Genomic DNA, 22,187 nt, shown 5'->3' on the forward strand with positions numbered 1-22,187 from the left:
GCTTCTTAGGTCGGGGACCCACTGAGCCAGGGGTCAGGGTGGTTAGTTTTATTTTTAGTATTTAGCAACAAGGAATCTTCAACTAAGAGGCAGTGACATCAAGAATATGGAGAGGGAGGAAAAGCAATAAACAGTTATTACCATTACCTCCTTTTCTTTCTTTAGATATAGTTTAAGTGGAAGTAGTACATTAAAAAATAAGTAAGACTAAAGGACATAGGAAGTAAATAGGGAAACTGCTACTATACTCAGATTTAATTGTGGGGAAATATTAGACAAAAGTAGTTGTCATCTTTGAATTCATCACAGCTAGTGAGGGAAAAATCTGGCCTCTGCTAAATATATTTGGCTGGAATTTTGGAAGGCAGATTTCAGAAAAAAAGAATAGACACAATGTATGGTGTTAAAGACAAGTATTTTAGGGACTTCTCTTGTGGTCCAATGGCTAAGACTCAGTACTCCCAATGGAGGGGGCCTGGGTTTGACCCTTGGTCAGGGAACTAGATCTCACATCACATGCTTCTAAAAAGATTCTGCATGCTGCAACAGAGATCAAAGAGCCCATATGCCAGAACTAAGACTGATGCAACCAAATAAATATTTAAAAAGATGAGTATTTTAAAATACCATTTAATCTCAAAGGATCCCAATGGGGAAAAGAAGGGAGAGAAACTAAACTATGTCATGTTCTTGTGCTAGAATCTATCCAACAAATATAACTTTTAAAGGGACATATATTAGACATTGAAATGGCTAATAACCAAAGAAAATAGAATAGTTAAAATGTATAAATTATATTAAAGACAACAAAAGGTGTTTGGTGTTGCTATCTGGTTTTGTTGTTTTTGAAATTTATTAGGGGCAGTAATTCAAAGAAAACAATTTAATTTCTATTTTATTTGCTCCCTTTCTGTCAAGAAATATCCTCCAATTGATAATATTGGTAAGAGATAACAAAAGCCCAGGATGGGCAAAGAGATCCTACTATAATACAAAGAGATTCTATTAGAATAACTAACCAAAGTCAGTTGTTTTTATTCAACAAATATTCACGGAAAACATTTTTTTTTTTGGTTCGAGCCCCTGTGTTAGGCTGCTGTAATGTAAATATGCCCTTGGGGAGTTCACACTAGGGGAAAGTAGACAAATATTTATATGTAGTACTCTGTACTAGCTAAGGCTGTGAGAGCAGACAAGGGAGAGTGGCCAGCTGTCTGGAGGGGTTTGGGAAAAGCATTCCAAACTGGGGGACACACTTCAGCCCTGTCTTCAGGATAAGTAGGAATTTAGTTTGTCTTCTGACCTAGATAATATTTTAAAGTGAACTCCAGAGAAGCTTCTAAAATAAGGTGTCAAAGAGAATCTTCTATGCCATCTAGAAGATGAAATAATGATTATAGACTCGAACCCAACATGGTTGCAAGGAAATGACAGACATATAGCAAAAATAATACCTTCAGTGAGGCATTTGGCCAGGATTCTTATGAAGTCTTTATAGTTTAAAGACCACTGGATAACTGACTATATACTACAGTGGCCATAGGGTGTTGACCAGTTGATTTTGTAAATACCTTAGGGCGTAGTTCTCAACATCATACTATGATTTTTATGACGTTAGTCGCTCAGTCATGTCCAACTGTTTTCAACCCCATGGACTGTAGCCTGCCAGGCTCCTCTGTCCATGGGATTTTCCAGGCAAGAGTACTGGAGTGGGTTACCATACCCTTCTCCAGGGGACCTTCTCAACCAAGGATTGAACCCCAGTCACTGGCATTACAGGCAGATTCTTTACTGTCTCAGCCACCAGAGAAGTCCCCATATCCATGAATGCCTTGGGTAAATATAAACAAGCTATCCTTTCAGTAGACCAAAGTGATGGATCAAATCTAACAACATAAAATAGGATATCCTGCTTGCTCTAAAGATCTAATTGCAGATGTATTCAAAAGACTTGGCTCCACAGAAAATGGGAAAAACTCATAGGGATTTCCGTCAACAGCTCAATATGAGTCAACAGTAATTACATTCAATTCTCAGACTGTGTGATTTGGAAATATAAGATAATTAGCAACCAGTGTTCTGGGTTAGCAAGATGCCAATCTTTCATGTTGTATATCAACAGTATTTAGATTTTTAACTAAAACTACCCTAGAAAGTACAAGACAATGATCCTCATACTTTTTAATCTCAAGAGGTCTTTTCTGTTTGTTTTTTCATATGTTTGTTTTGGTGTTTTTTTTTTTTGTCACGCCACAGCCTGGAGGATCTTAGTTCTTTAACCAGGGGTTGAACTCAAGCCCCCTGTAATGAGGAACCCTTTTCAATCTTGAAAATTATTGAGGATTCCCAAAAACTTTTGTTTATGAGGATTATGCCTCTTAATATATTGTATGTTAGAAATTAAAACTGAGAAATGTTAAAAATGTTTATTAATGAATTTAAAAGTTATAATGATAAACCCACTGCCTGTGAACATAAATACCATATTTTATTTGAAAAATAGATATATTTTCCCAAAATACGAGTGCGAAGGGTGGCATGGTTTACGTTTTTGCAGATCTCTTCAATGTCTATCTTAATAGGAGATGTCTAGACAATCATATCTGCTTCTGCCTTTACTCTGTTGTTATATGTTGTTTAGTTTAAGTACAATCAGCATGTGAAGAAAATCCAGCCTTATACAGATATATACTAGTGGGAAAAAGAAGTATTTTAATAGTCCTTGCAGTTAATTATATTCTTTTTTGTTACTATACCCAAACTTGACAGATGGTAAAGATAAGTTGCAATGCAGAATCCAAAACTGTATCGATGAACTTTTCATACAGTGTTACAGCAAAATTCAGAGGACTGTCTTGTACTTTGAATGGATCTCTTACCCATGTGTACTTTTGTAACATCATGCATTGGTCAGCTAGAAAATACTGGTTCATTACATTATGCAGAACTTCCAAATATTGACACAATTATGGTATAATTAAAACACCACATTCATTCATATCACCATTGATCTCATTAGAAAAGTTTCCTTAAATACTGAGGAGTGGTCAAGCTATATCCCCAGATAGAAGTTTCTAAAATTCTAATTTTTGCTTGAAAGCTCAAGCTTTATCATCGGCAATAAATGTCAGTTGTTTTTATTAAAATGACAAACTCACTAAATTCAGTTCTGGGAAAGTGCCTGCCAGATTCTTAAGTCTGAGTAACCATAGTTTGTCAGTCGTTCATTCTTTCAAGTAAAAATGGTGTTTCATGAAAAAAACAGCTAGTTGCATTTACCACTTGAACCTTTCTTTTCTGCAGATGCAGCAGCCATGTTTCATTCAGTCTTCTGATTTTGTCTCACAGAATATTAGAGGCATGTACTCAAGGTTGACATTAAATGAAAATAATAATTGATCATCAAGGACATTCTTAGGTGAAATTGGCTTTTTTGTTTGTTTTTAATGCTAGTGCAGGGCCGTGAAGAATACAGTGACAGCTGGGTGCCACTGTGTTGATTTATGCTGAGATGTCAGCAGTTTACCACCCATCATTGCTCTGCAGCATCAGTGCAAATGTTAACACAATAAAAAAAGCAAATATCTTAATTTTATTATGAAAATAGTTTTGACCTCATAGATCCTCTATGCCCTGAAAGGGTCTTGAAAACCACTGCTGGTATAAGGGATTATAGAACCAATAAGTCAACTGGGTGATGGTTCCTCTTACAGGCCTGTGATTTTTCTTTCTTGGATTCTTGAAAATGAGGTTAAGGTGCACCACACTTGAAGAGGAGGAGTGAATTTGCATAAGCAGGCAGCGGAAACAGAGCCAAGCCTGTAACAAATGAGCTCTGCATTCGTAGATCTGCCTTTTTGCTGAGGCTATGGGAGACAGTTCCTTTTGAAACAGTCATGTTACAATTAAGAGATCTTAACACCAGCTTATGTATATTAGATAGTATTTTTTACAGAATAAAATTTAAAACAAACCAAAATCTAAGTTGAGATGAAAAATTTTAATTTCTAAAAGTGGGATGGCTTCAAAACAGTTTATAATGAATACATATACACTTGGGATATTCTTATTAAAAATGAGAATAAAGAAAAAGCATATGTGAGACAGCAAAAGAGACACAGATGTATAGAACAGTCTTTTGGACTCTGTGGGAGAGGGCGAGGTTGGGATGATTTGGGAAAATGGCAGATCCATGTATATTATCATGTGTGAAACGAATCTCCAGTCCAGGTTGGATTCATGAGACAGGGTGCTCGGGGCTGGTGCACTGGGGTGACTCAGAGGGATGGGATGGGGAAGGAGGTGGGAGGGGTGTTCAAGATGGGGAACACATCCGCACCCGTGGTGGATCCATGTCAGTATATGGCAGAGCCACTACAAGGTTGTAAAGTAATTAGCCTCCAGTTAAAACAAATTTATATTAAAAAAAAGAAAAAGCAGAAACTGAATAAAGGTTGTCTAAAAGGAGATGCTAATAGTGTTTATGGAGGATAGGTCTTCTTAAAATTTTTTTCTTTTTTGCTATGTCTACTTTCTGGCTTCTAGCCATGAACAGATAGTGCTTTAGTAGCAAGAATAATAAGAAAAAAAATCTAATCTAAAGTAAAAGAAGAACTTACATGTCTCAAACTTTATTTGTACCAGAAATCCATAGCCAGGTAGAGGTTACTACAACTGAGAAATAATTTAATTTGGACCTTTTGGGGGTTAAAAGAATTTTAATGTTGCCGAATTTATTATATACTTTAATTAAAAAGCTAAGGATTTGCACTTTGTGAAATAGAAGAATATCACTGACTATAGTAAAAGGCAGAGTTGCCCTTCATAATTTCCCCATGTCTGGTATGCTTTTGGAGCGCAATCATTTTCTGACTCACGGTCATTTCTGACTGATGGAATCTGGCCTAGTAAAGCTTAATTTTTAACCTACTTGCTTTCTTTGCCTGCCGTAATTGCCTGCAGATGATCAAGTCTCTGTAAGACTGCTTCTGCTCCTGAGTAGAGAAGTATGTCTAGAGCAGCAGAAATGACTGCAGTGCGTGCGGCATAGAAGGCAGCGCAGGAAAAGAAGAGCAGGGAGGAAGTGCCGTGGCCTTGGTCTAATTCAACACCCCTTTAATGAAAGAAGGAAATTGAACTAGATGGTAGCTAAGGTCCCTTTCCTTTCTAAGAGTCCCTCCAATTCTGTCAAAAGAGATCCTTGCCTGAATTTGAGGTTTTCCCCCCAACATCCCAACAATGATGTTAACAAGTGTAATGTCTGTGAAAAAAATAATTATTTTTGCATTTTCAGGTTTGTGTATAAATTGTGAATTTCAATATTAAAGCAATTCCCTGTACTCTAATGGCATTTCTTTTTGCTTTTGAATAACCTTTGATATCAATAACTTTTGATAACTTTTTCATATTAAACCATGAGAATAGAATGTCAGAGTTGAAAATTATATGATTAGACAACCGTTGCTTATTTTATTATCTTTTATATCATATTAACAATATATGATATTAACCATATTAACCATAAGCATAATTAATCATATTGCTAAATTAATAAGTGGATACAAAACTCCTAGCTCCTCAGGTAATGAACTTGATACTACATGCTAATGGTGCATTTTTTTTCCCTGAGAAATTTGATTATCCTGTTGTCCTCCCCAAATCTTGTCAGGGTGCTATAGGATAGACATTAGTCTTTCTACTCTACAGAGAAGACATTGAGAATTAAGAAACAGTGTCAAAATTGCATAAACAACTAGACATTTAAGCATAGAACCTAGTTTGCCTAATATCCAGGGTAGTAAGCATGATTCTATGCCATTTCAAGCATCTTTATCTTTCTGTTCATCTAACTGACTGATACTACTAAAAGGCACTTGCTTATGTCTTTATCAAATTATATCTTTTATTGCTATAAATGAAATGTCAGACTATTAAATAGATCTAAGAATCCTTTAGAAGTGCCATATTTTAAGCTTTCAGTAGTCCAGGATCTATAGGCCCTTAAGGAACTCACTTTTCTGCATCGTCATAATTTTTAATTCCCTCACTGATATCCCTTAGAGTTTCTTCTACTTCTCTAGCCCTTTCACCAACTTCAGAACTTGGCTCAAGTCTTGAGAGAGAAGAGGTGGTAAGGGGCCATTTGTATAAATCCTTCCTGCATTTTCATCTTACTGCTAGGACTAGACTCCAGTTCCCCATCCCATCTGCTCCATCTCCTCCTACTCTGGGGCATCTTGCTTGCAACTCCCTGGAATCTGAGCCCTTGATGAAATGTGAAAGGTAGTCTGTTGCTCTGAAATGTAGGTCAACCTCTTTCCGATCTTCTAGGTAGAAAGGCTTATCTTTAACATCTACATTTAACCATGTTTTTCTTACTGAAATAAATTGAAAAAGAAAAGCTGACTGCCCTCAGAAATAAATCCATTTTCATTCGTGAGTTGCTTTTAGTTTAGTTCAGTTCAGTTGCTCAGTCGTGTCCAACTCTGTGACCCCATGGATAGCAGCATGCCAGGCTTCCCTGTCCATCACCAACTCTCAGAGCTTGCTCAAACTCATGTCCATCGAATCGGTGATACCATCCAACTGTCTCATCCTCTATCATCCCCTTCTCTTCCCACCTTCAATCTTTCCCAGCATCAGGGTCTTTTCAAATGAGTCAGTTCTTCACATCAGGTGGCCAAAGTATTGGAGTTTCAGCTTCAGCATCAGTCCTTCCAATGAATATTCAGGATTGATTTCCTTTAGGATTGAGTGGTTTGATCTTGCAGTGCAAGAGACTCTCAGGAGTCTTCTCCAACACCACAGTTCAAAAGCATCAGTTCTTTGGCTCTCAGCTTTCTTTTTAGTCCAGCTCTCACATCCATACATAACTACTGGAAAAACCAAAGCTTTGCCTAGACAGACCTTTGTTGGCAAAGTAATGTCTCTGCGTTTTAATATGCTGTCTAGGTTTGTCATAACTTTTCTTCCAAGGAGCAAGTGGGTTTTAATTTCATGGCTGCAGTCACCATCTGCAGTGATTTTGGAGCCCAAAATAATAATGTCTGTTCCTGTTTCCATTGTTCCCCCATCTGTTTGCCATGAAGTGATGGGACTGGATGCCATGATCTTAGTTTTCTGAGTGTTGAGTTTTAAGCCAACTTTTTCACTCTCCTCTTTCACTTTCAACAAGAGGCTCTTTAGTTCTTCTGCTTTTTCTGCCATAAGGGTAGTGTCATCTGCATATCTGAGGTTATTGATATTTCTCAAGGAAATCTTGATTCCAGCTTGTGCTTCATTCAGCCCGGCATTTTTTCATGATGTACCCTGCATATAAGTTAAATAAGCACAAGGGACTTCCCTTGTGGCTCAGCTGGTAAAGAATCTTCCTGCAATTTGGGAGACCTAGGTTTGATCCCTGGGTAGGAAAGATCCCCTGGAGAAGGAAAAGACTACCCACTCCAGCATTCTAAATATGTGAGTTGCCTTAGAGACCTTTACAAAGTATCAAATACTGTGCCTGGCTTTAGGGGCAGTTGAGTGTGTAGAATGTTAAAGGTTAGAGAGAAGTGGGGAAGAGAATGGAAAAGATGCATGTTTGGGGCATCCCAACTTGAAATTCGGTTTCTAAATCATCACTGAGAGAACTGCTTAATCTAAGATGTACCTCAAATACAGTGCTGTGGTAGGAGAGAACCTACCCACTTATGTGAAAATGTTTTCCAAGTCTACAAGCAGCCAATATTCAAATGAAATTTTAGCAAAAAATATATATCTATAAACTAAAGATTTTAATGAAAATCAAGGCAATGGTGCCATGGCTTAGAGCTGGGACTTAAGTGAGAGATGTGGAAGTTTAAATCCCAACTCTAGTTCTAACTGGTTGTGTGAACCTGGACAAGTTAATTAAGCTCTGTACATGTCGCTTTTGCACACATAAAGAGGATGAAAGTTCCTATTATTGCCTCATAGAATTGTTAAGAGGATTTAGTTACCTAATGGATATAAATGTATATAGTGTTCCCTGGTGGCTCAGACAGTAAAGAATCTGCCTGCAATGCAGGAGACCTAGGTTCGATCCCTGGGTCGGGAACATTCCCTGGAGAAGGGAATGGCAACCCACTCCAGTATTCTTGCCTGGTAGCTCCAATGGACAGAGGAGCTTTCGGGGTCCAGTCCATGGGATTGCAAAGTCAGACAGGGCTTAGTGACTAATTCAGATGATAAGTCGACTTACCCTCTTCTTCCTGGAAGATGTGATAGTATCAATCTTTAGCCCTGCTGTGAGCATCACACACCCTGTTTTCATGCTGACAAATTGTCTTTAGCCTTTTTTAAGCAATGTCGGATAAACATGTCATTGGCTTGTCACTTTTCTTTTTTGGTTATTTAACCTTAAAAGAGAACATTAGCAAGCCAGAAATAGCCCATTTTGTAAAAACTGCATAGCTAGACAGATCTTTGATCCTTATTAGGGTAATAATCCATCTGTTATGGAAATGGATCAATTTGTAAATTAAATTGATTAATCTGGCAGGGAAAAAAAGGGTCTTGACTTTTCCCACAGTAAGCATTTCCTCAAATGGTACTCATCCTAAAAAAAAAGATTTGGGAAGACTCAGTTTTCTGCTAGTCTTTCTTTTTTTTGCTCAACTCAGAGAAAAGATTAAATATCTATCAAAAAAAAAAAAGTGAGGGTAGAGTTCAAGCTTTTAGATTCACTAGGGTCTGGTTGTTCCTGGAGGTCTCATATTTTTGATGGGGTTTAATGTTAAAACCTTTCAGTGACTATCAGAACATTTTTACACTTGATCTTAGCCAAAAGGCTGAGAAGCCATATCAGAATGTATTTAAGACTCATTGGTTAGTTTAGTAAATGTACAACTATGCTTGAGTTATCTTCTGCAATTAGTTTACTTTATTATTATTTTCATCCTGTCTGATTAAAAAATATCTCCAAATGATTCTTCTAACAATGTGTGGTTGGAATAATAACTTCACATGCTGAAGAGTGTTGTGCGGCAGCTGAGAGGCATGTAAATACAAGCTGCTTATTTGCAAGAAGCTTCCAGATTTGCAATATGATTGCTATGGAAACCACTTAATGAAAACCTTAAAACCATCTGTGTGGTTTGATGGATTTTAGTGCATAGCTGAGCTGTTTTTGTTTACTGTTATTAAAATGTTGAATGGAATATATTAACCCACAAACATTGACTATTTGAGATATTAATTAGTATTGTATAATGACATAGTGCCTCAACCCCCAAATAAAATATGTTTAATAATAAACCTAAATAAAACATGTATGTATCTAATATATTGTAAAATTGATTATAACCTAGAATTTGGTCACTTGTCCATATATATTTTTTGGATTATGTGGAGAGTTTTGGTCTGTTAGTAAATGTTTATAGTAGTAAGATTTATTTTCGTGATTTTGAAACCTATTTTTTTACGTGATATTTATTGAACATCTCCCTTGTACCAGATTCTATTCAAGATTCAGTCTGAGTTGTTTTTTTGTAAGGTTAGGAAAGAACACACACACCCCAAATTTGATTTTGTTGTCTTTTACATGGAAACTGTACTGTTAGCCCAAGAAAAAATGAGTTGCTTGACTATTGTTAAGAAAAATTGACATATGAAACACAGAAGGCTCTGCCCTGAAGATATCAGTACTATGTTTGAAAAGGAGAAAGGAAATGTTTTTAATGCACATCCTATCCTCTAAAATAGTTCTTATTAAACATCTCACATGGATTTCAATTTGGATACTTCACAGAAAATATTGATAGTTAAGTAAATATTTTGAATATCATTCTGATAATTTAAGAATATATTGTACACATTATAGACACATTTTAATAAAATAAGAACAGTTCTTAGTAGTAAATTCTAAATTCATTGACAGCTTTGCCAAGAGCAGAGTTTTTCCTGCTTAATTATTGTAATTAGTTTTTATAATATCTTGACTCTAACTTTGGGTGGTGAGTCTAAATCCCATAGTGTCTTCTTAAGAGCCAAGAATAGTGCTTTCTATATTGATGTGGTTATACATTTTGACTTCAGGATAAGTGCCCTTAACTGTTTTTCAATTTACTTCTTACTATTGAATTTGTGACCAAATTGGAAGAGAGAGAGAGTACTGGGGAAAGAGAAAGTGTGAAAAGTACAGAAAGCCGCCTCCTTCACCTTAAAAACATGAATGATTTGTAAAATGAGATGCTTGGACTAAATAACTGTAAATGTCCCAAAAACCTTTAAATCTTATATTAAAACACCCTATAATCCATTTATGTTAGCTAGTTCTTGAGGTTTAGCATAAGTGAGGCAATTGTTGAAAAGAGACAGGATTTAATATTAGAATTTTTATTAGGTCTTCTGTATACTCATTACTGTTTGACTGAACTATATTAAACTGACAATATTAGGTTTAAATCAATAGGTATAAGGTGCCAATGATTTCCAGCTGTTCCATATTGGACCTTTCATTCTTTAGTTGGACTTGAGTTACAAAAATTTGAAACAGTTATAATTGTATAGTAGTAACTCTGAAGGTGATTTAAATGCGGTTTTTATTTCTCACCACTTTAAAATCTGCATAAGATGTCTCAATTCACATATGCATTCTTGATCTCTTTACCAAACTTTCCAGTCTCCCTTGGGCTGCCCCGCCCCTGTGTTAAATCTCTAGTGTCAGAAACACAACTCCTTGTGGTTTCCCCTCTCCCAGCCACCAGGCACTACAGTTTATCTTGGCTATACTCTTTTTAGTAATGATGTTTCCATTTCTCAGTTAACTAGACTCAAACCAGGAGTCCTCCTTGGTTGCTTGTTCTTTTCCCTTAGCCCTGCACATCCAGTTAGGCGGAGTTTGTCTATTCTAGTTCCTTCCCCTCTTGTAATCATCTCCACTCATATTCTCTGCACCTCCAGTTCAGGACTGACTTCCCGTTTAGCCAGACTGGGACTCGTCTCTCCGTGCCCCTTCTCTAGGTTGTCTGGGACAATGAGATCAGATGGACGTTGCTCAAGCAATTTCAGTCCTGCACTTTCTCACTTCAGAAATTTGGGGGTGGGGTGGGGTGGCGGGGGCTCTTATTCCTCACCAAACATGGAAACATCTGAAGTCCGTAGCTGAATGTTCACAACTTTTCAAAACTTTTCCCAGACGACTACCATTATCTCCTATCCTGCCCTTCCTCTACAAGAACCACATTCTTTATCCAAAATGAATATGCCTGTGCCTTGTTCTTTTCTTCATGCCTCCCCCTCTGTCTAGTAGACCCTCTCTCTTACAAGTATTTAATGCTCAAGGAAGAGTTATTAGCTGAATTATTTAATAGTGATAATGACTATATTTGTATTTTTTGCATATTTTTCTTTAAAGTTTTGATTTTTCTTGAAATTGTGATTCTTTTTTTTGGTAAAATTTTTTAATATAAATTTATTTATTTTAATTGAAGGTTAATTACTTTACAATATTGTATTGGTTTTGCCATACATCAACATGAATCCGCCACAGGTATACACGTGTTCCCCATCCTGAACCCCCCTCTCTCCTCCCTCCCCATACCATCCCTCTGGGTTGTCCCAATGCACCAGCCCCAAGCATCCAGTATCATGCATCGAACCTGGACTGGCAATTCGTTTCATATATGATATTATACGTGTTTCAATGCCATTCTCCCAAATCATCCCACCCAAAATTTTATAACACTGGGAACAAAGAGGAATTTATCAGTAGGATTTAAAATAAGACTTATACATAAAGAATAAAAGTGTGAATACAGGAGGAAATAGTGGGATGCATGAAACAAAGTAGAGGAAAGGACTAAAACAATTTTTTCTTATGTCTAAGTAACTGTTTATTATATAAAATGTAATAGAATAGAACTAACATGTAAGCTGATATCAACATTCTAGTTGAGGGCAGGAATCATAGGTTGAGAAAGCATAAGGAACAGTCTCATTGTTGTATATGACTGCTTTGTGTCTTACAGTGGATGGGAAAGTGTGATTCTTTTTCAACCCTTTTCTTTGACATGCCATTTTGTTCCTATGTCCTGCCTTAAATATTTCTAAATTTTATATAAATCTTTCAGTGAAGGAAGTGGTCATGTAATAAATATTCCTTTGTGAGTTAAAGAATTAAATAGTCTATTGACTTTGTTTAAATCTCTTCTCATTTTATCTTATATCATTTTCTTCCTCCTATAACTTGAAGAAGGAGTGTGGTGGGGGAGTGTAGAAATAATATAAGGATATATTTGAACATATCAGGATAAAGAATATGGACTTTGGAATCACAAATCTAAATTTGAATAACAAACATTGAAAGTTTCTTTACCTTTTTGAGCCTCAATTTATTTCTCTGTAAAATAAGGATTTAAAATGGTTTATCTATAAAATCTTAACATCTGTTATAGTGTATGACACATAGTAGGTCCTGAGTATAATTTGGGGGGAATTACCTTAAAGGATGAGGATCATTCTGGTATCTCTCTGTAAGTATCTGAAGTATGAAGTATCTGATACTCAATAAATGACTTATAGGTTAACTATTTTATATCACACATTTTCTCTGTTCTGTTGATGTTTTAGGGACAGTGATTTTATTCTGTGTGGTATTCATGCCACAGTATAATGTGGTCAATCCATATAATGCTGGCTCTCATTTTACTGGATTTTTAGGGCTTTTCTGGATTTAAGATAGTTCCAGATGAATTTCTGTGAGCATTTAAAACAAAATATGTGAAATGTTAGTACATACCTTAAATTGTATCAAGCCAACTGGTCAGGTTGCTATTTGGATATAGCTATTGGTTCATTTATTCAGCTTTATATTATTGAAAAAGGAATGTGGATGTTGAGTGGTTTCATTATTTGAAAAGGAATATTTATGTGTTATAAACTTTTAGTTTTGCTTTTAAGATGGGGTGAGTACTGTGTTGTTAGTACTGGACTTCAGTGTTCTATTTGTTGTTTATTTACAGAAGAGGAGGAGGATGGCGCTCTGGTGAAAATGGGGGGACAAAGGAAGATGAGTCAGGACAGTGTTCACCACACCACAGGTAATGAGTTGGTGGGAAAAGCTTATTTTGGTCTTGTTCACTTTCCTTTTCACTTTCTCCCTACTCTAAAGATGTGTTCTCAGCTCCCTGCGGGGTCCTTGGGTCTGGATCTCTTATGGCTGATAAGCTGCTTAGACCCATTTAGGATGCATGAAAACCACTTGAGAAGGATTTCTAAAGTAAGCCAATTTATACAAGGTATTCCTTCCTGAATTACTTTGTAATGACTCAATTAGCTTTCATTTCTGCACAAAGGAGATTTAGTTGCATAAATTAGCTTATCATCATTGAGGAAGTGTCACTGCTAAAGGACAGTTTATAGATACAACATGCAGTTGCTGTCAAACCTATAAGAATGTAATATAGACATCTGTGTATACTTTGTGCTTGAGCAGAACAGACTTCTGCCATTCAGAGACTAACAGGGGACAACAAGTTGCCCAGGGGACTAGCAATGTAGACATCTCTGAAAAGGTCAACTTGACACAGGCTCTGACAATCGACCCACAGCTCTGTCTTCTTTGATAAAAATCAGATAAACTTAAGACCGCTAATTGATCTGCAGCCTGTTTAAATGTTGGCCATGCATATCTTCATTGCATATGATTAACACAGAAAGCAAATGAATTGGGTAAGAAATGCCAGAGTCCAGTGACAGCAGCTTAAAAATGGGAAAAGGACACTGGCCTAGAAGGCTAGGAAGGATATTCCACTTATCCATTTCCACTTGGCACCTGGCCCCAAGTGCTAATTATGACTGAGACTGGAAAAATAGCTATATATGCTCTGTACAGAATCACATGATGCAAGCAACTTTTCTTGCTGGTTGTTATTTCCAAATAGCAGGAGATAAACCGTATCTGTAGTGCAGGCATGAGGTTAGTTTTGATAAATCAGCAATTATTTTACACGGAAAGAAGAGAAGGACTGCCTTCTTATCAGGACTTTACACCTCTTCATAGCCACATGTCAGCTGGGGCAAGGTCTGCCATATCATCCCATGTCCTGCAAAGAGCTATAGATGGGGGTCGCCTCCCCTTGCTGATATGGCCATACATCACTCTTTCAAGCTGTCAGGGGCAGGGTGGACAAGAAGTGTGTGTTCAGGAAGTAGCTTTCCAGAGTCCTTCCTACTGTGACATGTGGAAAGGAAACAGAGGCCTGACTTCCGGACCTGGACAGGAAAGCAGGAACAGGTTGGTGCATGAGGTTTGGGTGTGCTTTTTTCAGAAAGGAAGTGAGGACGAAGTCATTAGATGTGAGTCCTCTGTTCCTGCAAAATGCAGCTATAAACACCATGTCTGAGCAAAACCTTGAGGACGACATTCAACGGCAGTGGAAGTTCATATGTTTTGTTATCATGAAGCTTCTGCTAAAAGCATGTCGTTTTCTTTTTTTAAATTTCAGTGTAGGTGTGGAAACTGGACACATACAGATATTCTTCCCATAAATATAAGTGTTTTGGTTTAAAGCAACTGTATTTTTCAAAAATGCTTTTAAAGTAACTCTCTCCCAAACTTTTGCCTTTGAGGGAAGGAAAAACAAAAGGAATGCAATAAGGAGATCTAGCTTTTCATGCAATAGCTGTAAAGCACTGCAATAATTCTTATCCTTAGTGACACGAAATTCTTTTCAAGCAACAGTTTTAATGCTTTTGCATAGCAGTGACCTTTGCTCTCCCCAGGCTGTCAAAGATGTAACACTAGAAGTTTGTTTGCTGTGCAGGGCAGTGAGTTGACAAGGGTATTACTATCTTGCTGAGCATCACATGATGTGAACTTCTAACCTTACTCAAGAATGTTATATATTTTTCACATTGACTGATTTTAGTAAAAAAAAAAAAAAATTCAGACTAATGTGAAATATGTACGCAAAAACAGAATTAATCTTATATTTCTTACAAGTTCTTTCATGTTTAAGCTTATAGAGCTTGCATATATTTGTATATAAATGAAAAAAAGATTCCATGTGATTTTTTTGAACTTTGTATAATATGCTTATTTTTCTAAAATAGATTTTAAACCTTTAACACTACTCAAGAAGACATTCTTCATTATCTATCATTGTGCGTTTCATCTATTGTCATCATGTTTTTAAAATCTTTTCATTTTTGCAAAGCTAAATATCTTCAATATTTAGCTTATACTTTCATAACAGTTCTGTTTTTATTGCCCAGTGTTCTGTTTTTGCTAGTTTAACTTACAGGTGCAAGTACACTGTTTAAATCTTTCACAAGCTGGCTAGTTTAGAGTGTTATTTTCTTTCTTTACCTTCTTTTAACCACATATGCCTCTCAGGACAAGAAACATAAGGAGATGATTATTTTTGGTAATTTTGAAGATGTTGATCATGACGTGGATAGAATAGGAAAACTAATTTAGAATATAAAAATGAATATATGCAGTAAAAACAGCTAAACAGATTTAAGTTGTATTCAGAAAGTAAGCTTATTGGTGGTTTATGACATTGTACTCCATTCCATTTTTTGTTGTTTGTTTGTAAAAAACACATCTCACATGGGTTATTTTTTCAGTGTATAAGTGGTGTTAACCTTCGTGAACCCACAGTGCTTCCAAGGATATCAATGTGCAGTTTTTTGTGTATGTTTAGCCACACTTAAAATTTAGAATAGTAGGCAGAAACCAACACAATGTTGTAAAGCAGTTATCCTCCAATTAAAAATAAATAAATTATAAAAAGAAAAAAATGCACTAACAAGGAAATGAATAAAAATCTAGTACAGAAAAAAAAAATTAGAAAAACAAACCAGAGGAGCTTGCTGCTCTCTAAGGAGCAAGATAGTTCTTAATTTTTATGTCTAGAATTCATACTAAGAATTTTGACATTGCTTTCCTAAAGAGACTAAGGCTAATTAACATACACTGCCAGGTTTTCTCCCCAGTTGTGATTCTTCTACATCATAACTAATATTGCCTGCTGAAATAGAAAGCATAGTCAATTGTGTGTACATGTAGCCATGTGACATAAACAACTTGCTATTCTTTAACAGAGCTCACATATGGGACACAGAAATGAGGTTGGTCTTTGGATAACATCATCATCAAGATGGCAGAAAGCAAAGTAGAAAATGCCTCTTGTTCCCAGGACTGCCAGAGCGCTGGCTCTGTTGCCTCTTCACAGCAGTGAGATTTAATGAAATGCCCACGATGCACATCTCGGGAGCAATGCATCTTGCGCACGGTGGGGGTCTCTCTTCCCCTCCTGCGCTCCTGTAACTCCCATTAGTGTTAATGGGGGTTTCACCAAGTGCATCGAGGGGAAGAAAGACCCCAAAGTGATAAGGATTATGTGTTAGAAATCACCATATACTTTTTTTTTCTCCTTCTCCCCCCAACCCCACCTTTTGAAAATCTACTGAATGAAAAACTGTTCTGAGAGAATCTGAGAAAGGAAAGAGCAGGCAGCAGGCTGAACAGCTGAAGACCCCACTGGGATGCTCCAGCTAAGCCAGAACTTCTCTTGTTTTTAGCCCAAGTTTTCTCTCTTCAACCTTTTGGGGTTGAGCCTAAGGCTGAGCAGCATGGGGAACACACAGGAGCCTCCACAGGGGTAACCAGCTATTTAGATCCTTTTACCTCCTGGCCAGTGGCTGTCGGGGAGGGCCTCGCCTGTGAAATGATGTCATCCTCTCTTTGCTCTGATTCCTTGACTTTTAAACTGACACTGATGGACTGCACAGGGCGCAACATTTGACCCAGTTAGCAGTTGATTTAATCTGACTAGAATGTTTCAACTTCTAAATCCCTATTTGTCTAAATAAGTGGTTTTTAAAGGAAATCAGTCACTTTATTATTAAGTAATTTTTTTCTAAAAAAATTTTGACAATGTTTGAAGTGATCTGTCCAGCCAGAGTGCCCTCTAGTGTCCATTCATAGAATTTCCTTAATACATGCTTTGAGGGGAAAAATGTAATAAGGGTGGCCACAGAGCATTCTTAGTTCTTGGTTGGATTCCCAGGCATGTGTATGCCCCTGCTGGCTTCAGTGATGAGTGCCCACATGCAAGAGCGAAGTCAATAAGGTGTCTGTCTCTCTGTCTCCCTCCTTCCTTCTCTCCCATCTTTCTTTTTCCCCTTTTTTTAATCCTTAGAAAACAAGGGACAAAAATTTTTTTTTCTGGTTGTATATTCTGGTCCTTATTTATAATATAAATATAATGGAAAAGTAGTGTCTTACTTCCTAAATAAACTCTGTATTATTCAGATATTCTTTTGAGCTTACAAAAAAGTTTCAGATACTAAAAAGAATTTTTTAATTTCTTAATTTATTTTTAAAAATATTTTAAATAAACCTAAGACTTTGTGTAAATCACAAACTATGTGTAATAAGATGAATGCCTCCATGACATGCTAATATGACCAACTGTGTTGGAATTGCCAAGCAGCCTGATATTTGAGAGCCATATAACAAAACTAAGATGACAACCCCGATCCACCATGCATCTCCACAGTTATCCCCTCAGAATTCAAAGATGACATTCCAGTGATGGAAGTTGTCAGCACGTGTATGTTCTGCCTGGTTAGTGAATACACGGACATCTTATTGATATTACTTGCATTCTTTTTGCATTAACTCATCAAAACTCAATTATCATGAAATTAAAAACAGGAAACAGTTCTCAGTGTAACAAAAGCAGCCAGTGTATTTAACTCTGCGCTGTTTCAGGCAACCCACATTGTATAAGTGACAAAGCATTTATTACCCAGTTTATTGTGGTATTACAGAATGGAGAGCGCTAAATAATCAATCAGCTAATGGTCTGTATGGCAGTTTGAGCACATCACATCCATTGTGCTTATGCTGTGAGAAGGATGAGCTGATAACTCCAGTGTATGTTGCATGTTTATTCAGAGTCTAATGTCCTAAACTAGGGCTGACAGAAATCTTGAAAAATGCACCTTCAACACTGGCAATTTCAAAGTTGCTAAAATATTTTGGAAATAACTTTGAGAAGCTTTGGGTACAAAACTCCTCAAAAATAAGAGACAAAATTATCTGTTAGATTACTTTCAGTTTATTCTCTTCCTTTAACTAGCTTTGCATTTTAAAAAACTTAAAAAAATTTTTTTGTGTTATCTTGTTTGTTTATATTTATATCTTATCTCCTTTATTATTATTATTCTTATGCTCAGTGCTTATTTCTGCAGTTTCAGTACTAATTCTGTCCAGTGCTTATTTCACAGCCTGTTTATCATATCTCATGCATAGGGCTTCCCCGGTGGCTCAGAGGTTAAAGCGTCTGCCTGGAATGCAGAAGAGCCGGGTTCGATCCCTGGGTTGGGAAGATCCCCTGGAGAAGGCAATGGCACCCCACTCCAGTACTCTTGCCTGGAGAATCCCATGGAGGGAGGAGCCTGGTAGGCTACTAGTCCATGGGGTCTCAAAGAGTCGGACACGACTGAGTGACTTCACTTTCACTTTCATGCATATTGCTTATTATGCAGGAAGGCTGACTTACATTCAAAACATGTTGCAGGTGACCTTAGGTTTGTTATAGAAAATAAGTGGGAAGTAACTTAGGTGCTGGTTTGAAGAAACTTACTGCAGTTGCAAGTTTTAGGTAAGAACAAGAGAGGGAGAGAGGAAAAAAGACATTCAAAATAGATCTTTTTGAAAAGGGTCCTTAGATGAGAGCAAGAAGTAGGATTCTTGTGTGGATGTAATGAAGTGTTCTTTTAATGAGGACAGATTTTTTTTTTTTTAAGACCGTTTTGGCCCTTTAATTACTATTGGTTCATTTAAAAATGAGGGCCCATTACAGGAAAACTAACTCTTGTTTTCTCTTTCTTTTTCCCAGGAGATAAAAGCACCGATTATGCTAATTTTTACCAGGGTTTGTGGGACTGCACAGGAGCTCTTTCTGATGAATTGTCATTTAAACGTGGTGATGTGATTTACATTCTTAGCAAGGTAAGCAGATACACCAGTATGACAACTGTAAAGGGTGAATACAAAGCTGGATTTTTTTCCATTTGGATTGAGGACACTGGGGAAAAATGCCAACTGGAATTCTTCTAGATCCCTGTTAACAATTGGGAGTTCACCGTAATTAATTATTTTGTCAAGTGAAATATAATCAAATTTTAAACACAATCAGATAACAGGATTCAACTTAACAGTGTGTTTACCTATCACTTCAGCCTTTGGCTCCCATCCACATACTGCCTTCTCCAGAAACAATATACTTATGTGAAAGTTAACATTGTAAGGTATTAGGTTATTTATTATGTTTTTCTTTCCTCTTCCTTTTTATTCTTCTGTGTGCTTATTCTGATTTTGTCTGCCATTCACTACTGGAAACACTGTGTTTATAGAACAAGTTTTTCATCTTTATGTAAATACATCGGGTGTTCCGACAATTTAAAAGTAATACTCTTCTATTCAGACAGGTGTAGGTAATTTTTTAAGTTTAGCATAATTGTATTTGTAAACATAATAGCAAAGTGTATTGCTATGAACTCATCCTCATGTATTAAAAAAATCATTGTTTCTGCCTCTTAAGATACTAGATTATTCAAAATCTTTCTGTCCTTAGATCTATCTAAAAGTCGAGGTTCTTAATTGATTACACTTCTAAAGACATGTGTGAGTTCTTTTAGTTTTCATATTTTAACTTTGCCTGCTATAATATGGGGATTAAAAATATCTCCCTCAGTCTGCTTCATGACGCCACTTTAGAAACAAACAATATATAGAAACTATTTAAATATAGGTAGAGAAACATTACATAAATTTTAAGTTTAGAAGTTTAGTGTTCTTTGTTGATTCATTTCAGTTCAGTCGCTCAGTCCTGTCTGACTCTTTGCGACCCCAGGAACCACAGCACGCCAGGCCTCCCTGTCCATCACCAACTCCCGGAGTTTACCCAAACACATGTCCATTAAGTCAGTGATGCCATCCAACCATCTCATCCTGTGTTGTCCCCTTCTCCTCCTGCCCTCAATCTTTCCCAGCATCAGGGTCTTTTCAAATGAGTCAGCTCTTCGCATCAGGTGGCCAAAGTATTGGAGTTTCAGCTTCAACATCAGTCCCTATTAGAGAAATATTTTTTACCTTTCGGCAAGGTAGTATGGCTTATTAAATACGGAAGAGAATTTGGAAATAAGATCACTTATTGAATTTAAACACTAATTGACTGGTGTGTAAAATCATACACAGAGAATCATAGAACATTTGAGTGAGAGACCTTTGGGCTTATGTCTATCCTCAGTTTCACAGATAAGTGAACTTGCGTCAAGAAAGTGCCAGAGCCAGTCCTTTAACCAGGCATCTTGATTCCCAGACCAGGGATTTCTGCTCTTGTATTTTTTCTAGTGCTTTTATCAATCTTCCTACCTTTTTCCCTCTCTTCTCCCCCACTCCCCTTCTTTCCTTACTTGTATTTAATTTGTAACCGTCATAAAGTACCTAAAATATGCAAGGGCCCATTCTAGGCACCAGGAATTCAAAAGAAATGAGATATAAAAATTTATAGATTACTGGATGGAGAAGGCAATGGCAACCCACTCCAGTACTCTTGCCTGGAAAATCCAGGGACGGAGGAACCTGGTAGGCTGCAGTCCATGGGGTCGCTAAGAGTTGGCACAACTGAGCGACTTCACTTTCACTTTTCACTTTCATGCATTGGAGAAGGAAATGGCAACCCACTCCAGTGTTCTTGCCTGGAGAATCCCAGGGACAGGGGAGCCTGGTGGGCTTAGCAGTAGCAGCAGCAGCAGAATACTGGATGAAAATAGTAAGTAAATACAGTCAGCTGTGATCATTGCTAGCTCAGGTGCTCAAGTAAGACCTGTTTCTTATTTCTCACAGTCCTCTGCTCACTAGTGTGTAAGTTTTTTGTTTTTTTAGAAGGATGCTTTCAGTTCTTGGAAGCTATAAACCGTCATGTCACAACCGTTGGATTAAGCCTACTACAGAGCATTCAGTAGTCCTGTGTTAAAATCACAGCTTTTTGAGTCAGTTACTTAATATTGAAAGCAAACTGATTAGTTTCAGTTCTTGACAAGAAACTTTCTTAGAATCATTCCTCAAATTTATTTAGCTCACAGTTTCTTTCACCAGTTTAGCTGCATAAAATTCAATTGTGTGTAAAATTGCATATAAAATTAAAAGGTTGATTAGCTTCCACTTGGAATTTCAGACTATAGGGATAAATGGCATGCAGCCATTATATTTGTGTGTTAAGATATGAAACTTACAAAGCCCATGTGGGTTTGTTCTTGAAGTTTTCTTTATGAACCAAGTTGTCTTTGTTGCTGAAAGCCTCTGAGTACCAGCCCCTGGGACGAGCTGTGAAGCAAGCAGCGCCCCCGTAGGCTTGTCTTATTTCTGCCATTGCCTCACAAAATCATTTTCTGTGAATGTGAAATTGAAAGTACAGTTATGGGTGTGTATCATATATGTAGGATTTGGGGGGAAGTCATTCCTTTTCTCCCAAACCTGTTCTGTGGAGATGGTAATTTTAGCTAGTGTTAGTAGTGATGAGCCTGCCTGCCAATGCAGGAGACATAAGAGACGCAGTTTCCACCCCTAGGTTGGGAAGACTCCCCTGGAGGAGGACACAGCAACCCACCCCAGTATTCTTGCCTGGAGAATCCTGTAGACGGAGGAGCCTGGTGGGCTACAGTCCATAGGGTCGCACAGAGTTGGACACGACTGAAGCGACTTAGCACACACACGCGTGCCCGTCGTACAGCTAAGTTAAGTGGTTAAAGTCCAGCTCATAAGAATATTGTTGTTGTTCAGTTGTCAGTTGTGTCCAGCTCTATGTGACCCCATGGACTGCAGCACTCCAGGCTTCCCTGTCCTTCACTATCTCCTGGGGTTTGCTCAGACTCATGCATAGGGAGAATATTCTCCCATCTAAAATTCCTAAATGCTGTTATTTAGGCTGACCAAAAATACTTCCTTTATCAACCTTTCACACAGTTTAAAGTTCCACTGTCAGCATTTCCTGAGATGCCTTCTGGAGGTGGGCATTTTTTCTGGAACTCATTTTGTTTTTTGAAAGAAGAGACAAGACTTTGTTAGCTAGCACATTGTCACCATTGGCTGGATGAGTAAATACCCGTATTTACCCAGCTGTGGACCTAGTAGAATCAACCAGGTT

At 37.3% G+C, this 22,187-nt stretch overlaps 1 protein-coding gene across 1 annotated transcript in view; it reads left to right on the forward strand.

The window, feature by feature from the left end:
- The window catches only part of SKAP2 (src kinase associated phosphoprotein 2), a 168,450-nt gene that overhangs the window by 131,485 nt on the left and 14,778 nt on the right, over positions 1-22,187 (forward strand). The window contains exons 10-11 of the mRNA XM_068972697.1: positions 12,981-13,058; positions 18,876-18,988. Coding sequence (XP_068828798.1) covers positions 12,981-13,058; positions 18,876-18,988 — 191 coding nt within the window. The remainder of the gene's footprint in view (positions 1-12,980; positions 13,059-18,875; positions 18,989-22,187) is intronic.

This window comes from Capricornis sumatraensis, chromosome 5 (genome assembly GCF_032405125.1).
Source record: "Capricornis sumatraensis isolate serow.1 chromosome 5, serow.2, whole genome shotgun sequence".
NCBI classification, from domain to species: Eukaryota; Metazoa; Chordata; class Mammalia; order Artiodactyla; family Bovidae; genus Capricornis; species Capricornis sumatraensis.